The sequence below is a fragment of the Notechis scutatus genome, chromosome 2, assembly GCF_049901735.1.
Source record: "Notechis scutatus isolate UNSWTSFEM ecotype Mainland chromosome 2, rNotScu1.2, whole genome shotgun sequence".
NCBI classification, from domain to species: domain Eukaryota; kingdom Metazoa; phylum Chordata; class Lepidosauria; order Squamata; family Elapidae; genus Notechis; species Notechis scutatus.
The window spans coordinates 250,583,145-250,604,351 of record NC_142010.1 but is presented as its reverse complement, the minus strand read 5'-3'; the positions used below and the strand labels follow the sequence as shown (position 1 = coordinate 250,604,351).

At 39.4% G+C, this 21,207-nt stretch overlaps 1 protein-coding gene across 1 annotated transcript; it reads right to left on the bottom strand.

Moving 5' to 3' along the window:
• Window positions 1-1,104: 1,104 nt before the first annotated feature.
• Window positions 1,105-18,003, bottom strand: CPLX4 (complexin 4). Its single transcript, XM_026666374.2, has 3 exons — window positions 17,650-18,003; window positions 14,571-14,658; window positions 1,105-3,003 (listed from the first exon to the last, which is right to left on the bottom strand). Exons 1-3 carry the CDS (start codon window positions 17,814-17,816, stop codon window positions 2,776-2,778), a joined length of 483 nt encoding a protein of 160 aa, XP_026522159.1. The 5' UTR covers window positions 17,817-18,003; the 3' UTR covers window positions 1,105-2,775.
• Window positions 18,004-21,207: the final 3,204 nt, after the last annotated feature.

Sequence of the window (21,207 nt, the reverse complement as noted above, 5' to 3'; positions counted from 1 at the left end):
TGCATCCATTGGGTATGCTATTCTGCCAAAGCACCCAAGAGGTAATTTCAAAAGCCTAGTGATGTCCATCGGCCTAAAATGTTGCATATTTTTCAACTTCTGGTGAGAGCTATGGTGAGATGATGCCCTGCAGACAATGCTTATGACGAAAACCTCAGCTGGATGCTTGATCTGTTTTGGGGGAAAAAATTTTTTAGAGGAAGGAGAGATCATTGAGATGACCCACATGACTTTGGGCAGCTGCTCCTTGTGAGTAGATTGCAGGAATAATTGTTTTGTGATTATAAAAGCCCTGGTGAGAAGAGTGGTTAGAATGTAGTATTGCAGGCTAATTCTGCCAACTGCCAGCAATTCGATCCTGACCAGCTCAAGGTTGATTCTGCCTTCCATCCGTCCAAGGTTGGTAAAATAAAGAGCCACGTGGTTGGGGACAATATGCTGATGTTTTAAATCACTTAGAGAGGGCTGTGAAGTGCTATGAAGCAGTATATAAGTCTAAGTACTATTGCTATTTGTGATTGGCTTATAAATTGAATGACTGAGAGGTAAGGGATATCATCAAGGTCACATTTGTAATGCAGCCTTTTAAAGACATAAAACTCAACCAAGTGTAATTTTTAATCACTTTTTGAGTATTTCTTTTATTGATCAGGAAACATTAGAACCCTTTAAACTATCAATTCCTTGCTGTATACATTGGGTGGGTTGCCTTCTCCTTGGAGGAAGAGTTTTAAATACAATTTTTAAAGTTCTGACAAAATATTTTTATTAAATAGAAAAGGGGGGCTTAGAATATGGATTTATTTTTTTTTTAGAAAGTTAACTATGGATTAAGTTTAGATGGATTTGGAATTATAGTTTTGAGTTAACTAGAAGAATTCCTCCCTTGGGAAATGGTGGTAGTTTGGGGTTGTTTTTAAAGAGGAAACATGATAATGGAACTTTGAATGTTTGACACTAGAGGGAGATAAAGGACAATAAAAATAATCTCATTAACAAAAAAAAATGGAACAAAATGTTTTGATGGAAGTTAAATTTAGATCTTCAGAATTGCTTGAAATGAGAGATAGAGTCTGTGTCAATGAAATTACAAAAAAAGAAGTTTAGTATGTTGCATATTTTTATCAGTTTCATATATAACATTTCCTCCCCTTAATAAAACAGAATTTATGTATGAATTTAATTTTTTTCAAGTGCACACTTGTGAATGGGAGTGCTTACATGAATTAAAACAATATAAGCTATTTAAAATAACACAGGAGGCTGAACAGGGAGAGGAACACACAACAATTAATATTAATGTTAATATATGGATAGCAAAATCCCCTCCAAAAGAGAATTCTGCAAAAAGAGATCTAAAAAAATATATTACCAGGATGCTGGAAATATAAATATTTATAGTTTTTGTTTTTAAGGGAAAAATAATTGTAACAACAGCTGCAAATATGAAGTTATCTGGGAATGAACCTTATACAATTCAGACATAAGGATTTTAAAAAGTGTGAAGACTGTATATAATCAGATAATCAGTTCATTAATAGAAGAAAAATGTTTTTATTACAGTACTTGTCATTATACTAATTTTCATTGTCTTTTCCTTCTTAATTTTAATTAAGTTCCCTTTCACTGCTTTTAGTTCCTAGCCACAGATGGATGGATAGATACACACAAAACCACACACAGATACACACACACACATGTACAAATATGTGCGTGAGCACAGACACACACAGACACAATACACCCCTCCGAAAAATGGTTCTTGCATCTTATAGGTAAAATGCAATCTTTGAGTGCCTGTAAAAGAATATTTTGTTCATGTGTGATGAACATTTGTGATACTTTGTTTAGCTGCATCAAAGTAACAAAAGTACTTTCTGGATTTGATGCTTGAACTGCTACATGTTAGTGCAAAGTATTTGCAAATGGTGCTACACACCATATAAGTGTGTGAGCAAAGGGGTACAGGAATGGATACTAACAACCTACAAAATTGGAATCATATTATCACCATTATGATGTGAGAGGAAGACAACTAGGCCCTAAAGTTGTTGTAGGCCTCTGCTTAATTGAAGGCCTCAAATTAACAATATATAATAACGCCGGCTGAGCTGATTTTGCAAGCTTCGCAATATGTTGCTATCTGCTACTTCTGCAAAAAGCATGTATTTGCTGGACAATCAAAAATAAGAGCTATTTTGGATCACAAATGTCTGGGATATTGAGAACTGAAAGTGGCAGATGGCAAGAGAATTGGCAGAGTTGACATGCACCTATAAGAGGTATTGATTGACAGTATGTGGAGACAAAGAGGTATATCCAGTAGGATTACATACTACTGGGTGGGCTTCAGAAAAAGGGTATAAAAGAAGGGAGTAAATCTCAAATCAGGGCCACTGATGGTAGCTTATTCCTCACTGGACTTAGCTATTATCTCTGGACCACATTGCAATGGGCTGTTAGTAAGTATTATCCTACTGAAATGTTGTTATTGTTATGATGGCTTTTCATGTTCCAAATTGCTCATGAAATAAACCTCTGGTTTCAAAGTAAGATTTATTGCCTGCGGGTTTGTCTGTGTATTTCCATTTCTGAATTATTTTTATAACAACGACTTCTCTCAATGACCATTTTTAATGTTATCTGGAAAAACAAAAAAAATTATCATAAAGAAGGAAGCTGTGATGAGTAAGCAGCACTACCAATTGCTGCTGTGGTCCCACTAGTTGCCCACTTCTATGTACATTTGTGCCTAAGTCTTGTGAAACGTCTTCACTACATTACAAAACATTTTTGTTCAGCTGACTGCTTAATATCAGTGAAAGTTGCTTGGACTTTTTCTTTGATAGCACCCACGTCCATATTCTGGATGTTCTGAAGCTGTCCTAAAAGAGTATCTTTGTCTTCTTCTTCTTCTTGATCCTCTGCTACCATCTTCTGGAGGTCTTCGGGCAAGTCCACGTCATCTCCAGCCAACTGAATCTGAGTCTCATCCAATTCACTCTGAGAAAGGAAGCAAAGAAAAAAAAAAGAATTTGTTTATATGGATGGGAAGCTTGTTGTTCCCTTGCTAACTACATTTTTTTAAAAAAAGAAAATGTGTTAAAATTCTAAGAGAAGAAAAAATAAGTTCTCTAGGCCAAAATAAGATATATGAGACTGGGAGAACAGTTCTTGAAGGAGCAATTATTTGCAAACTTACTTAGGCATTTTACCATATTTTAATGTTGTGTCTTAATTAGCATATGTTAATACTGAATGTGAATTTGTATGAGTACTCTAAACTAGACTGGAATGGGACTAGAGTAGACTAGACAATATGGAATGGAATGGAATGGAACAGAAAAGAACAGAACAGAACAGAACAGAACAGAACAGAATAGAATAGAATAGAATAGAATAGAATAGAATAGAATTCTTTATTGGCCAAGTATGATTGGACACACAAGGAATTTGTGTCCAGTGCAAATTCAGTGTACATGCAAAACAAGTAATAATAATGAAAAGAATAAAGGTTAATAATTATAATAATGATACCAATAGGGAAAGTAATGGAACAGATGAGAAGGATAAAAATAATACAGCCATACTACATATGTAATATATTAGACATAAGATAGATCTGTGGAAATTAGATAGATAGATAGATAGATAGATAGATAGATAGATAGATAGATAGTAGTGCTATTTCAGCCTTTTTCATCAAAAGTATAGAATTGGAAAGATCATCAGTATCATCTAGATGGAATTCTTTATTGGCCAAGTGTGATTGGACACACAAGGAATTTGTCTTGGTGCATAAGCTCTCAGTGTACATAAAAGAAAAGATACATTTCATCATGAGTCAAGAATCAGAAGGTACAACACTTAATGATAGTCATAGGGTACAATCAGCAATCAAATCATACTAGGAAACAGTCAATATAAATCAATATAAATCATAAGGGTACAACATTACAGTCATACAGTCATGAGTGGGAGGAGATAGGTGAAATGGACAGGAGGATTAATAGTAATAGTAATGCAGACTTAGTAAATAGTTTGATAGTGTTGTGAGAATTATTTGTTTAGCAGACTGATAGCATTCAGGGAAAACCTGTCCTTGTGTCTAGTTGTTCTGGTGTGCAGTGCTCTAATAGCATCATTTTGAGGGAAGGAGTTGAAACAGTTTATGTCCAGGATGTGAGGGGTCTATAAATATTTTCACAGCCCTCTTTTTGACTCATGCAGTATACAGGTCCTCGAATGAAGGCAAGTTGGTAACAATTGTTTTTTCTTCATTCCTAATTACTCTCTGGAGTCTGTGTTTGTCCTGTTAGGTTGCAGGACCAAACCAGACAGTTATAGAGGTGCAAATAATTCTTCTGTAGAACTGTATTAAGTATTCACACAGTGATGGCACAAGGAAAAAAAACAGCCTATCAGTTTATTTGTTTTAGTATGCAGTGCTGTATAGCGGTGTCCCGAGGGGAGGATTGGAAACAGTTTATATGTCCAGGATGTGAGGGGTCTGTAGAAATTTTCTCAGTGCTCTTTCTCACCCGTGCCATGCGGTACAGTATACAGGTTCCAGTGGAAGGCAGGCTGGTTGCAATAGTTTTTTCTTTGGTGCTATTGGTTAAAGTCTGTACGTGTCCCGTTTGGTCGCTATAACAAACCAGGCAGTAACTGTAGTACAAATGACAGACTCAATAATTCTTCTGTAGAATTCACCTGAACTATGTATTTTTATCAAAGACAATGGCAAAGGCATGGTAAAATGTTGAAGCTTAGCAATCCTTGTTTGTACTTCTCCAGATTCTGAAATGTGACAGTTGCAAACAAGAAAATATACAGGAATGTATGCAGTAGAAAAAGTGAAACAAAATGGATAATTTATTAGAATACTTTATAGAATATAGTATTGGAATATTATAATAGAGCATTTGTACTTTTATTAAGTGAAGTTCCAAGAGATACAGCCATGGACCTCGCAAACCATTTTTTATTTTAAGATTTTGTTGGCCTTCTTACTCTCCACAGTTTCCAGGCCTTGGAAGTAGCTTACTCTCAAGGAAGTGAGATAAGATGTATATTCCAAAGATACCTTTCTCTGTAGATCAGGGGTATCCAACCTTGGCAACTTTAAATCTTGTGGACTTCAAGTCCCAGACTTTCCCAGCCAGCAGGATTAGCTAGATAATTCTGGGAATTGAAGTCCACAGGTTTTAAAGTTGCCAAGGTTGGACACCCCTACTTTAGATAATCATATTCTCAGATAAGTTAGAGGCCTTGGTAAGGAAGGGAGTTCTATATGTATATGAAATGATACTGAGATGGAAAATGGCTGACTGTATAAGGGAGTGATAGCCTATGGGAGATATAGAATAGAATAGAATAGAATAGAATATTGTCACTTTGAATGTACACTAATAGGCATACATTAAAATGAAATTACGTTGCATACAGTTCTCAAAGGGGCACCACCTCTAATATAAACAGAAACATGACAAGATAAATAAATAAATACAAAATTAAGCATATACCACATATATTATATGACACGGAGAACACAGTCTAGTTTGGATGTATACATGTACATGGCAAGAGAAACTAATCTTGTGAGTTTACCAGAGGGATGGCATAGGGAACAAAGCTGTTACAGAATCTGGAAGTCCTGCTAGAAAATGAAACCTCCTCCCAGGTCTGATTGTAATGTATATAACCTATGCTGGATGGAAGGGGTCTTTATGACCACTCACCTAATAGCTTGCCATTGCCTTTGGGTGACAATTAAAGAACTTAATTCATGCAACTGCTTGTTTTATTTGATCCCAGCTCAGAAACAAACTTGGTAAAGACTTTTTCTTAAATTCCAACACATTGGTGAGCAATCATGCAAAAATATTTTACATAAGTAAAACTTTTTGTAAAAAATATATTAGGGACATATATTTATTTATTAAATCAATTTATATGGCTGCCCATGTCATGAATAGAGAACAAACAACATATTAGAACAATAAAAACAATATTAGCAAAGAATGAACAACCAACAATGGTCATCAGAAACCAAACACAGCAAAACAATTCAATTGAGACCTCTCAGTGGGTGATCTAATCCCCTGGATCTCCAAAATCTCTGTGTTCAATACTTTACAAACCTCCAGCAGAATAAGGGCTAATCTGATCTGGAAGGGGTATGCTGTTCTAGGTAGGGTTTTACATGCAAAATGCATAAAATGCTGTGCAAAGTGTTATGAAAATAGAATAAATTTGAGATTTGGGGGGGAAAGCAGTAAGGCAAGATCAAATTTAAAATGAGAGATATCAAGACTGCAAAGTCAATGGAGGATAATTTCTTTCTCTCAAGGAGAATAATCCACAGATTATATAGTTCATTTCATGTACTACACCAGAACTCCTTAGCCGAAAAGCCTGCTGTGTTTCTTCTTGTGATTATAGGAACATGGATTATTTTAAAACAGAGATTAGTTCTGCCTAGCCATGCATAAAATCTAGGTGAGAACCAGGACAAATATAACTTAATTACTCATGAAAAATCTTTGCAAAGAAGGAGGACTCCAGAGTTAAAAAGACAGTATAACATGTAAGCCAGTCAAATTTCAGCCTTAAATTAGAAACATTTTTAATCTCTTTTACTGACATCCCTCTTCCAATCCACTCTTCTATAACAGTTCAAAATTGTATTCACTACATCATATCACCAGACAACACAATTCCTGGCTATGGAAAGATCAGATTCTATAAATTGTGGGAGTGAAAATGCTCTCTTAAAGTAACCAAGGTAACTTTCAATTTTATTTGATCCACCTGCTCAGCTGAAACATATTTCTATACTATATAAAGTGCATTATCTGTTCATAAAAAGATAATAACTCTCTTGAGTTGATCTCAATGTCAGCATTCCAAATAATACATCCATAGCAAGCAGAACTCCGAGGCAGGTAGATTCCTCAAAGAACAGTTTTATTTGGAGATATTATATTGGCACAGATTGGTGAAAACTGACTTTAAAGGTTTTCACCTAATTAAAAGTAAATGTTTTCCCCTTTTCCCAAACAATCAGTCAAACGGTCCAATCAGGGTGCTGTCCAGTTGCTTGGTAACATCAGTCCTGCTCTCTTCAGCCACCTGTGTTGAAATGTCCTTGGTTCCCAGGAGAAACTATTTTGTTTTGGCTGCAAACCCCAACTATCTCTATTCCCTCCCTCCCTATCCCTCCTCTCTTTTGTGGCAACACTGAAGCCTCAAAAATGGCCCCAATCAGGCCAGCTTCAGAGTTGACACTCAACATTCTGAGATTAAATTGATATCTAGATGAATTTTTATTGGCAGTCAGAGAGAAGTGATCTGTCACAACCTGTTTGCCTTTGCCAATTTTTCAGAGGATAAATTATGAAAAAGGCAACAGCCTTCCTAGTCTAACTTCTCACCATCCCAATGCAGGTAGTCCCCGACTTGCAACAATTCAATTAGTGATCATTCAAAGTTACAACAGCACTGAAAAAAGTGACTATTGACCACTTTTCACGTGTACAACTGTTGTACCATCTCTATGGTCAGGGGACCGAAATTCAGTCATTTGACAATGACTCTGTCGACTAAAAAGCAATATTCCTTTGGTCTTTTTAGTTGCCAGCAGAAAGGGAGTGGGGGAAAGCAGGGCATTCCTTAAATGTCTTGGCAGCCCAAAGCTGTCGGCATGCAAGAATATTACTGGAGAGCATGATTGATGACTCTTGGCTATGGATGTGTCCCGTTGGAGAATATACATCAGGGGGTGGAAGGGAAGACCAGGGTCAAGGGGGAAATGAATGATGTATTTCAGTGTCGGCTGCACCCAGCTAATGCCAACATGGCCACTTCTAATAAATCATTTTTTTTCTCTGAGAGATGCGGCTAGAGACTTATAATTTGAATGGGGGTGGATTTGTTGGAGCCCTGACAGACTCATATGAATGACGGTTGCAATATTCCAAGGTCATACAATTCCCTTTTGCAACCTTCTGACAAGCAAAGCCTATGGGGAGGGCAGATTCACTTAACAACCATGTTACTAACTTAACAACTGCAGTGGTTCACTTAACCACTGTAGCAAGAAAGTTCATTTAAAAACTCACTTAACAAATTTCTTACCTAGTAACAGAAATTTTGGGCTCAATCGTGGCTGTAAGTTGAGGACTACCTGTAATAATGTCACCAATGTGATTAGATGGGGAGGGGAAAATGTTAAGATTCTAGCTTGGTCCAACTGGATCAGTCAAGAAGATTCCAAGCTTTGAAAACCTACATCTTCTCATTACCTCCTTAGATGACCCATCTTCAGAGAGAGGTCATCTACAGAAATAATGACTGCATGTCATTATTTGGAGAGAAGGATGAGTTTGAAGAAGAGTCCAAAGTAATCTCATTATCTTCATCAACGGACTGAGATGGTCAGAAGAAAGAAAAGCCAATGCAGTTCTAAGCTGCATCAACAGAGGAATAGTATCAAGGTCATGTGAAGTATTAATACCACGATATACTATCTTGGTGAGGCCACATCTGGAATCCTGCATTTAGTTTTGGTCACCACAATACAAAAAAAAAAAGATGTCCAGGCTCTAGAAGAGTGCTGAGAACAGCAACAAAGATGATTAAAAGGCTGGAGGCTAAAACATATCATGAACCGTTGCAGGAACTGGGTATATCCAATCTAACGAAGAGAAGGACGAGGGGTGATAATATGGGAGCCACTGCCACAAAGAAGAGGGGATCAAGCTATTCTCCAAAGCACCTGAAGGCAGACAAGAAGCAATGGATGAAACTAATCAAGGAGAGAAGTTCCCAATTTGTACCCTTTCCTGTCGGCTTCCAGCCAGTAAAAAAAACAATGGGGGAAACTGGATTCATTTCACAACCATGGTGACTTGCTTAATGACTGCATTTACAATGGTTGCAGCATCTTATGGTCACATGATCATGATTTGCAACCTTCCCAGCCAGCTTCCAACAAGCTGGATTTACTAAAAAATGGCAGTGACTCACTTAACAATCACACCTCTTAGCAACAGAAATTCTGGTCTCAATTGTGTTCGTAATTTGAGGACTATCTGTAGTTAAGGAGTTAGCCAAGCTATTCAGCTCTTGAAGAGCATTGTGCAGTGATCACAGCCTCTCCTTCCTTCCTTCCTTCCTTCCTTCCTTCCTTCCTTCCTTCCTTCCTTCCTTCCTTCCTTCCTTCCTTCCTTCCTCCCTCCCTCCCTCCCTCCCTCCCTCCCTCCCTCCCTCCTTCCCTCCCTCACCTTCCCTCCCTCTCTCTTCCTCATCCTCACTTTCTCTGATCTACTTGATTGAGGTCCAGTTATATCTTCTACTACTAATTCTTTTAGTATAAAATTTAGGAATCTCTATCTCTAGCAATTAAAGCCATGTGACTAGTTGGGGATGACCATGACTTTTGGACATAATCCTCTCATTTGTGTCCAGATGCAAAAGCTGCTCCACCTTTAAAGCTGCTGCATCATTGTTCAGGCAGGTTCCCTACTGTGCAAAAAGATGCAGTTGCTTTAAAGAGCTACTACATTCCTACATCCTGCATGTTAAATCATTTTTTTCCCCCTGAATCATTTTTGGAGCACGCACATCTCGGTTAGATGGCAGATATTTCTTACCTTTCCCACTCATCGGGGAGGGAAAAAAGGCAATTTGATCAACATGGTAGCCTTCCCTTAGGAACAAGCTACACGATTCATGGATGAAAACATCTTTCCAATGACAAATCTTTCCTGACAATCCCATTAATAGGATTTAATGGGCTCATTAAAGACATGTTTTGTCGTGTAAGAGTGCCCTTAATACCCTTAAGCTTTACGTCTTGCACTTTTCTATGGCTTCCTAGCGTGGCCTTGTAAGTACCTCTTGAAACATCTGTGCAAAATGATCAACAGGCATTGTTGTAACCACAGCATGATGTCCCCATTTTTGTGAATTGGGAAAATAGACTTATGATTATATTCTACCAGGAAATTCAAGATAGAATTACAGGAACAAATCCATTTTATCTCTACAGTAATTCTGAGAGGGTAGGTTAAGCTGAGGAACCTAACCTCAGGTATCCCCAGTTGAAGATCTACTCACTCCAGGAAGTCTTTGATTTACAACAGTTTGTTTTGTGACTAGGAGCATGGTGGCACAGTGGTTAGAATGCAGTATTGCAGGCTACTTCTTCTGACTGCCGGCTGCCGGCTGCCTGCAATTTGGCAGTTCAAATCTCACCAGGCTCAAGGTTGACTCAGCCTTCCATCCTTCTGAGGTGGGTAAAATGAGGACCCAGATTGTTGGGGGCAATAGGCTGACTCTGTAAACCGCTTAGAGAGGGCTATAAAGCACTGTGAAGCAGTATATAAGTCTAAGTGCTACTGCTATTGCTATTTGGAGTTATTACACTGAAAAAAGTGACTTACGACCATTTTTCACACTTATGACCTTTGCAGCATCCCCATGGTCAAGTGATCAAAATCCATTCATTTAGGAAGATTACTGTGTCCTGGGATCACGTGATCCCCTTTTGTGATCTTCTGATAAGCAAAGTCAATGGGGAAGCCAGATTCACTAATAACCATTTACTAACTTAACAACTGCAGTGATTCACTTAACCACTGTGGCAAGAAAGGTTGTAAAATGGGGCAAAACTCACTTAACAAGTCTCCCACTTAACAACAAATTTTGGACTCAATGGTGGTTGTAACTCAAGGACTACCCATATTCATTATGTCCCTTTGTACAAGCCAGACTGTTCGTGTCTTCCATTTAAATCATTCTCTCCTGATTCCTGCACTATTTCCATTAAAGAATAGAATAGAATAGAATAGAATAGAATAGAATAGAATAGAATAGAATAGAATAGAATAGAATAGAATTCTTTATTGGCCAAGTGTGATTGGACACACAAGGAATTTGTCTTGGTGCATAGGCTCTCAGTGTACATAAAAGAAAAGATACATTCGCCAAGAATCATAAAGTACAACACTTAATAATAGTCATAGGGTACAATAAACAATTACATCTTACTAGGAAACAGTCAATATAAATCATAAAGATACAAGCGACAAAGTTACAGTCATACAGTCACAAGTGGGGGGGGGATGCGTGATAAGGAGTGATGAGAAGATTAATAGTAATAGTAATGCAGACTTTGTAAATAGTTGGACAGTGTTGAGGGAATTATTTGTTTAGCAGAGTGATGGCGTTTGGGAAAAAACTGCCCTTGTGTCTAGTTGTTCTGGTGCGCAGTGCTTTATAGCGTCATTTTGAGGATAGGAGTTGAAACAGTTTATATCCAAGATGTGAGGGATCTGTAAATACAGCCCTCTTTTTCACTCATGCCGTATGCAGGTCCTCAATGGAAGGCACGTTGGTAATAATTTACATTAAAGGACTTCAGATTAGTTTCTCTTGGAAAAAGAACCTTAATTTTCAGAGGCACAGTAAGTGCTTTTAGCATGGTGGTGGATAGTCCAGTAATATCTGGGAGCTCTGAAAAATCATCTGACAAATTCCCCAAGAGAGGGAATCTTCATAGTTGTACCACCAACATATCTGAGGGGGCTCAAGATTAGAAAAGGATGGCCCAGGTCTGTTTCCTACCCCTCCCCCACGCCCTCAAGCTTAGCAATTTTAAGATGTGTGGACTTCACTTCCCAGAATCCCCGGTTGAGGATTTCTGGGAATTGAAGTCCACACATCTTATAAAGTTGCCAAAGTTAAAGAAACACTAGGTCAGGGTGTCCAACCTTGGCAACTTTAAGACTTGTGGACTTCAACTCCCAGAATTCCTCAGCCAGCTTTGCTGGCTGAGGAATTCTGGGAGTTGAAGTCCACAAGTCTTAAAGTTGCCAAGGTTGGACACCCCTGCACTAGGTCAAGTAAAGATATATTGATCAGCAGCTACTCTAAGTATCTACATATGTATATATGTCCAGTGGTGGTATGCTACCGGTTCGGCCTGGTTCAGCTGAACCAGAAGTCAAAAAAGCCTCCGACAATCACCTGAGAGGAGGGGGAAAAAGCTTCCCACATCAGCTGACAGGAGAAAGAAGAAAGAAGAGAAAAGTGCAGGATCGGCTCTCCGACCTGCCCCTGCACTTTTCTCTTCTTTATCCTCTCGGCTGGTGTGTGGAAAGCTGCGCACGGGTGCTAGGTGTGCGGGCGCACGATCCCCTGTAGTGGAACAGGTAGGACCCCACTGCTGTATGTGTCTCTATGCCCAAAAGTTGCAAGAATTTGAATGAAGGACCTCCAAGGACATACGTATTAATTACACAAATCTCATTAACAGATCAATTAAAAAAGAACCTAAATTACAATTGGGGATAAGCCGAAATGCAAAGTGCATGGGCCCTGCTGAGGATGCAAAATTCCGTTTGTTTCAGTGACAGCTTGGCCGCAGCACCAAGCTAACCATTCCTTCATCTATCTTGCTTTGCCCAGACTCGGCCTCTTTTAGTGACTGCATATTGAAACAGGCTGGATTTATTTCCTGCCTCTGACAGCTATCTTTGTCATCTCCCCTGGAGCTTTTCAAGGGCCCACATAATCAATATAAAAACACTGAATCCAGATAACTCCATGTGTTGCCCACAGATATATTCTCTGTGTGTGTGTTTGCGCGCATGCGCGCGCTTGCACACACACACACACACATTAATATACATACAGCGAGTGTGCGAAGAATTTGAATTGGTAAGACAATGATGACACTTTGTAGAACTAGCTCCAAGAGAGGCCATCATTGCTTAAATGTAACCTTTATTTCCATAGAATCATAGGGCTAGAAGGGACTACAGAGAACTCCTAGTCCAAAGTCCTGCTCCAGGCAAGAGAGCTTATACCATCCCGATCAGATGGTTGTCCAGTCTACAGAAGCGCATTGAATGATAGCAATAACACTTAAACTTGTATATACCACTCTACAGCCCTGTCTAAACAGTCTGAAGAGTCAACCTATTGCCCTCCAACAATCTGGGTCCTCATTTTACCTACCTCGGAAGGATGGAAGGCTGAGTCAATTGCGCCTGGTGGGATTTGAACTGCCAAATGGCAGGCAGCCGGCAGGCAGCAGAAGTAGTCTGCAGTACTGCACTCTAACCACTGCGCCACCGTGCCTCTTGATGATGTGGACCCAGTCAGTTTCTTTCAGCTCAATGAGTTTTGGAGGGGAGGAGAATAAATGAAGAGATATTTCCATGAAAGCCACTATAAGTTTTTGGAGAAAATGTGCAATAAGCATCTAAATCACGAAATGATGGGGTGAATCTTTAGAGAAAAATGAACAAAAAATGGAATAAAAGAATAAGAAAATAACAGAGTTGAAAGGGACCATGGAGGTCTTCTAGTCCAGCCCCCTGATCCTGCAAGAGATCATTTAGGCTCAAGATCCACATGGATCTTGGCAGACTAGAACACTGGGCCGTGTCTAACAAAATGAAGTTTAATGTAGAGAAAAGTAAAGTCCTATGGTTAGGCAAGAAAAACCAAAAGGACTCATGTAGACTGGGTGAAACCAGGCTCATTAGCATAACTGTGAGATGGATCTTGGAGTCTTAGTGGACAACCAGCTAAATATGAGCCAGCAGTGTGTAGCAGCAGCCAAAAAAGCTAATGCAATCCTAAATTGCATTAACAGAGGGATACAATCAAGATTAAGTGAGGTACTAATACCACTCTATAAAGCCTTACTAAGACCACACCTAGAGTACTACATCTAGTTTTGGTCACCACACTATAAAAAAGATGTTGAGACTCTAGAAAGAACGCAGAGAAGAGCAACCAAGATGATTAGGGGACTGCAGACTAAAACATACAAAGAATGGTTACAGGTACTGGGCATGGCTAGTCTAGTGAAGAGAAGGACCAGGGGAGACATGATAGCGGTCTTCCAATATTTGAGGGGTTGCCACAGGGAGGAAGGGGTCAAGCTATTTTCCAAAGCACCTGTGGGCCAGACAAGGAATAATGGATGGAAACTGAACAAGGAGAGATTTAACCTGGAAACAAGGAGAAACTTTCTGACAGTGAGAACAATCAACCCATGGAACAGCTTGCCCTCGGAAGTTGTGGGAGTGCCATCACTTGAGACTTTCAAGAAGTGATTGGACTGCCATTTGTCAGAAATGGTGTAGGGTCTCCCGCTTGGGCGGGGGATTGGACTAGATGACCTACAAGGTCCCTTTCAACTCTGATTATCTGAAATCGGCCATTTAAAGTCCTTCCTGAAAGGATACCTAACCTGAGTCTTGGCTGGCACCTTCAGCATGTTACATATCATGTAAATTTTGGGGGTCATTGAGAAAGGGCAGAAAAGATAAATAGCAAAGCGAGAAACATCACTGTTTCTTAAACATGGCGACTTTAAGTTGTGTAGTCTTCAACTCCCAGAATTGCCCATGATGGCTAGGGAATTCTGGGAGTTGAAGTCCACACATCTTAAAGTTGACAAGTTTGAGAAACACTGAGTTACAGTATAGGAACGTGACATATTCTCAAGATTTTAATACACAGTATTTATTTTTTGACAGCAGTCTTGCCTTTGGAAGTCTGTACTTCTCTCGCATGTGAACCCGCAAAACGGCTCGTCCAGCCTTCTTTTGTGCATAAGCTGCGTCTCTTTCCATCCTGAAGGCACAAACGGGAGGTTTTGTAAGAATCAACTGAGCAGGTCCAGCTAAACATCAGGCTGAGGGACACTCTTGAGGAGCATCTGGAAGCAATTTCTGGATTCATTCATCTTATTAGAACAGGGGTGTCAAACTCGATTTCGTTGAGGGCTGCATCAAGGTGTTTGACCTCTGAGGGCTGGGGTGGGAGTGGCCAGTGTGGACATGGCCAACATGACATTACTTGTGTCGGGGGCACCTATGGTGGCCCAAGCGCTCTGTCAGCGAAAATGGGCTCCTGAGCTCCGTTTTTGGCTGCAACAGGATCCTGCAACCATCTGCCGGTGAAAACAGAGCTCAGGGGGCAGAGGTAGCATTCAGCAGGTTCTGACCAGTTCTGGAGAACCAGTAGCAGAAATTTTGAGTAGTTCGGAGAACCAGCAACTACCACTTCTGACTGGAGATTTTACAGTATCCTTCCTCTGCCACACCCTCCAAGCCATGCCCACAGAACCAGTAGTAAAAAAAAATTGAATCCCACCACTGTTATGGGGGGACCATATATAGCCCTTGTGAACTCCATTTTTGGTTGGGACGGCCTCCTGCAACCATCTGCCAGCAAAAATGGAGCTCAGGCTGGTCCTTTGCGATTTCCAAGGTGCTCCCACGGACCAGATCTAAGCATCCTGCAGGCCGAATCTGGGCCCCGGGCCTTGAGTTTGACACCCCCGTATTAGAAGGCCCATCAATAGAAGAACCCTTAACATCTGTAGGTTTATTTATTTATATTGACTTACATGGCTGCCTGCCTTGTCAATGCGATTTTGAGTGGTTAACAATTAAAATATAACATATATTGTGTTTATCTAAATACTGTTCCCAACCAACTGACACAAAATACAGGTAGTCCTTCACTTTCAAGTTTAAAGTTACGAAACTAAAAATAGAGAAGGAAGACGTTCCTTCATATGATGGAAAACAAGTTTTTTTTCTCCCCCATTGAAACATCCATTTGACCTGGGTTTAGAATGCTGGGGTGGGATGTGGTGGGGTTTGAGATGTATGGAAGCAGATCCAATATTTATGGCTTTCTCATGTCTTTGAATGAGTTTATGAACGGAAATGAGCCATAATGACAAATCTATGGTTCTGAAAATCCAGCCCATGTTATTTGCTAATAGTTGCATTTTAACTGAGCCATTAGTTTTATGGCTAAGTAACAGTTACAGCAGGAGCCAGTTTGGTCTAGTGGTTAAGGCATCAGACTAGAAACTGAGAGACTGTGATTTCTAGTCTTGCCTTAGACACAAAGCCAGCTGGGTGACCTTGGGCCAGCCACTTTCTGTCAGCCCTAGGAAGGAGGCAATGGCAAACCACTTTGGCAAAACGTCACCAATATATAAATTTACAGCATTTTTATAGGTATAATTTGAGGGTTCCTTAAACCATCTGCCCTTTGTATGTTTTTGAAGGGGATATTTTGATGATCTTGCTATGATTTGAACACTGACAATATAGTTGTTACATAGGAAACAGGGCTACTAGGGGTTTACTCCAGGCTGTGAACTTGAGTCATCTTGCAACCTTTTATGGGTCATTTTATGCCTAAAAGTTGAATTTTGTGACAAAATTGATCTTTTAGAAAAAGTGGGAGGGATGGCTGACTTTATAGCTCCTATTAAGCTCTCTGGGGTGACTTAATCACCCACACACCACACGTAGCACTTTTCTCTCCTGTGTTCTAATAGTACCTCAATTCTTCTTTTGACAAGTGGAAATATAACTCTATTTTGAATTCCACTTCATTCAAAAGCCATGACTGAAATATATCTTTGTTAAATGTAATGTAGAAAGAGAGCTGTCTTAGTTTACGATAGCCAAAAATCAAGAGTCTGGTAGTACCTTTTCAGACTAATCGATTTTATTTAAAAAGGAATAAGCAAAACATGCTAATCTGAAAAGATGCTATTTGACTCCCTCACCTTCTGACCATTAAAATCAAACACCCACAGTAGAAACAAAGTAACTTCATTAAAAAGGTACTGAATGAATCCAGATCTTGAAAGATATAGATTTATTTTGCTCCCTGGACACATTTTTCATTTTCCCACGCAAGAAAGAGGCTCCCCTTAAAATTTCCTGTCGTGTGAGGCCCATCTTGTGAAGAGGACTACTACTAAATATAACCCTGGAGAGTTAAATTCCATAGAACATTAACCTCTCACCTTTAATCATCTTACACTGTAGCTTTAGCTAAGCATTATGTAATTGATCATTAGTGAAATGATGTCCTAGAGACTTGAAATTCAATTATTTTTGTAGCTACAATAGTAGCGATTTGCTTTCATTATATTTCCTATGGCTTTGCTGGTCGAGTACTAATACTAATATTACTACTACGGTAGTATAGTACTAATATTGCACATTTCCTAAAAATGCTAATTGATATTTAAAATGTTGATTTTGTAGTTTCCCATCTCATTATATAAACATCAGAGTAAAGGTATTTTTTAAGAAGAGCACAGTACTTTTAGACTTTCAGAGGCAAATGCATGTTACCTTTGCCATTTCTTTATTCATGTTTTAAAATAGACTAAATCTAACTTTATTGGATTTAACTAACTTACAGAAAACAAACTTTAAAAATCCCAATCAATGCAGGAAAAAAAAATTCTGAAAAGCATTTGATTCAGATCTACAGGAGGGAAACCTGTGAAATTCCATACACAAACAAGCTTGCAACTGTGGCTACATTCAGGAAATATCTTGGGTGTGTTAAGTATTTCTCTTTCCCCAACCTAGAAATCTGGAAGATGAGGAACATTCAAAGAAAAGGGTCCCATTTCCATGGAAATTTATTATGGAAAATTAGAAATGCTACTGGAGAATAAGTAGTGGTACAGCCTTAACCCACAGGCATTAAAGCATCTACCTGCCTGAATCTCTGGTCTTGTGAATTTAAACAATCTAAATCAGTTTACAGACTGAAAACATAGGAAAGTGCACTTACTTCTCTTCTATCACCTGCTTTTGATATTCCTCATATTCTTCCCGGGTCATTCCTGCTGCTGCGGCTGGGTCAGTAGGGGCAGCTTCCTCTGTCTTTTCTTCACCCCCTCCAGAAAACCCCAGATTTTTCACCTGGTTACTCAACATACTTTTCATGAGGAAAGCCATGTTCTCCCCTTTTTCTTTTCACCTTGCCAAGTGGGAGAGAAAAACAAATGCCACAGCCCGAAGGGAAAAAGAATGAACCAATCAACAAAATGAAATTTCAACAGCCCCGAAGAACAGCTCTTCTAGGGCACAGTATTAGGGAAAACTCTATGCCAGAAACAGTTCGTCAACTCTAATCTGGATTAAGGCAGTGTACTCCTTAGCGGCCCAAGGCAGATGGTTCAGATTACCAAAGGGGGTGGGGGGAAGAACCATCATTAGATTTTGTATTTACTTTTTGTATTAATACCTTAAGCTAATTTTTATTCTTTCAAGGGATGTGGAGGGGTGAATGGGCCAGAGATGGAGAAGAAAGAGAGATGAGAAATAGAGAGATCTAATTTGTTTTTCCTTTGTTCGCATACATTCAGGCATAAAATAAACCATTAATGGCTCCATTGTTTGAATTCTAATGGATGGATGTGGTTGATGATGTGAATTTTGTGAAACAGGGCAACGATAAATCAGGTTAAAAACATCAGAGAGATTTGAATGGTTGTGGAGGGAGCAGCAAGATTCTTCTTTAAATGAGAACCAATCCTTTTATTCATGGATATTTTATCCACTGGCAGTAAGATGTCCCTCCAATATACGTCTTCCAGACTAAGTGGTTTGACTGGTGGTTATAAATTTATGCTAGAACAAGATTCTGTATCTCTCTACAGTTGTATAGTCTCTACAGATTTAGCATATTTTAGTGATTTGTTATTGACAGCTATGAATCTCCCTGGGGGTTTTACTGCAATCACTTCCAGGTTACTGTTATTTTCCGGGTCAAATCAAGAGTATCCTTTATCCCATCAAAATCAAATGGCTGTGTTCTTGAGACCTATTGATCCACAAGCTAGCCAATCCTATGTTAACCTACACTGTTAAATGGATGGGTGTGGTTTATTTAGTCTGGGATCTTGTGCAAACCTTGAAGATTAGATGATCAAAACAATGGCACATCTTCCATAATCATGGCATAGCAGCACAGCTAACTCAGATGGATTCAAGGTAAGGCATTACAGGAGAGAAATATGAGACAAATTATCATACACAGGTATTTTCAATTTGTAGTTGGAAATAGAGAAATGAAACTGATTTCAATCAAATCAAAAGTTAATTGAAAGCAGGGTATGTACAGAACAAATATAGCATTGAGAGCACTGTGTCAGAAAAAATGGTGGCCACAACCTCTCTTAATTCAAACAGCAGTATGGCCCAGATAGTAATGTACTATTCAATTGAATGTAAGTTAACTATCTGAATTACTTCTATGTTTAGTGAGTTTCCTATGGCTGACCATTACAATAGGCCACACAGAGGAAGTCACCATTGGCTGATCCTTTTAATTCCACTTCAGTACAGAATTAAAACAAATCTACTCCTTAGCATAACAATTTGTTTATTAGCAGGAGAGGTCTTTCGTTTGGAAACAAGACTCAGCGGCTCTGAGTCTGCCTTATTGGACTGGATGTTTATGTGCTTAAAGAAAGAAATCACCTCTTAAGTTCTACCAATATTCTCACATTGAGCAAAAGTAGCCAACTTTTCTGGGCCAAAAAAATCTCTTTGGAATTTTGAGAACACAACATATGCCCACCTGGCACCTGTACCTAATGCTGGAGGGCAGTCAATCACAAAGTATCTATTTATTGGGGGGCACACTGATAAAATTGTCCCTTGGCAATTTTCTAGCCTCAGAGAATTTCTAGTACCCCAGTTCACTTCTAGGGATACTTTGAGGTGAGGAGGAAGGAAGTGGACATATTTCTAGGCAAACCATTTGATGTACTGTAAGCTATTCATATATTTTTACTTTCTACTAATGCAGGAACCCAGAAGCATTCTTTTCATTAAAAGAGGAAAGTTGGCACTTTTGCAGCATATCAACTTGCCATTATTTTTAATTGAGGTGATCTAAGTTGCCCCTCAGCTAGATATATCACATGCCAGCAAAGAAGCTTCATATGTAGAAACCCTCAGCCTAAAGAAATCAAATCTCAGTGGGAATTTTTTTAGGATCTTGGTAGAACGTTACCATCTTCTAATTTGTAGGAAGCGGATTAAAAATTAGACAAAGAACAATCTAGAGTAAGTTAGTAGTGGTCTTCCTTTTGTCATCAGCACGTGCCATTGCAAAATTATAAAAAACACCAAAAGTTTTCCTAAGAATAACTTCAAATAAAACCCAATCTAATCAAATCAGATTTATTTCAATGTTTTAATTTGGAAATAACAGAATAACAGAGTTGGGAGGGACCTTGGAGGCTTGAGCAGGGGGTTGGACTAGAAGACCTCCAAGGTCCCTTCCAACTGTTATTGTTGTCTTCTAGTCCAACCCCCTGCTCAAGCAGGAGACCCTATGCTATTTCAGACAAGTGGCTGTCAATCTCTTCTTAGAGAGCTCTAGTATTGGAGCACCCATAACTTCTGGAATCAATCTGCTGCACTGATTGTTGTAATTATCAGAACATTTCTCCTCAGTTCTAGGTTAATTTTCTCCTTGATTAGTTTCCATCCATTGCTTCTTGTTCTGCCTTCAGGGGCTTTGGAGCAGCGGTCGCCAACCGGTGGTCCGTGGCCCACTGGTGGTCTGCAAGAAAATTTTGGTGGTCCGCAGAGAAATCTCACCCCCCAGAGCAACCCCACCCAAAGCAATTAATCCAGGCTGCACAGGAACACAAGGCTGTGCTGCCCACATGCCCCTTGGGAACTCTTCCCGCCCACTCACTCCTTACCCGGCAAACTTGCCTGCTAAATTGCTATTTTTCTTTTTTCCAACCATCAGCTGTTCTGCTGTGCCATTACCTAGAAAGCAGGAAACCATTGGATTTCTTGCTTTCTAGCTAATCTTTAGATCTTCGGCTCTGCACCTTCCTTACGACTGAAGCTTCTATTATTCAGTGCAGGTAGCCGATGGCAGAACGATAGATCTCTGAATGAATCTGTGATTCTGTGAGCAACTCAATTTGCCTACCTGCTTTGCCTGATTTGGGGTAAAAGTTGCTCTTTTTTATAAAAAATTCAATATTTATATAAATATTTATAATATCTACATACAAGCCATGCCCAGCCAGTCACATGACCAAACCACACCCACAAATTAGGCCACGCCCACAGAACTGGTTAAGAAATTTGAATCCCACTGTATGTGTGTGTGTGTGTGTGTGTGTGTGTGTGAGAGAGAGAGAGAGAGAGAGAGGAGAGGGAGGAAGGGAGAGGTTAGATCAGATCTCTCTCTCTCTCCCACCAACGTTAGCAAGCCAGCATCAGTTAAAATTCATATTAGAGGTCCCCGGGATTTAAAATTATGAGTTTGATGGTCCCCGAGGTCCAAAAGGTTGGCGACCCCTGCTTTGGAGAA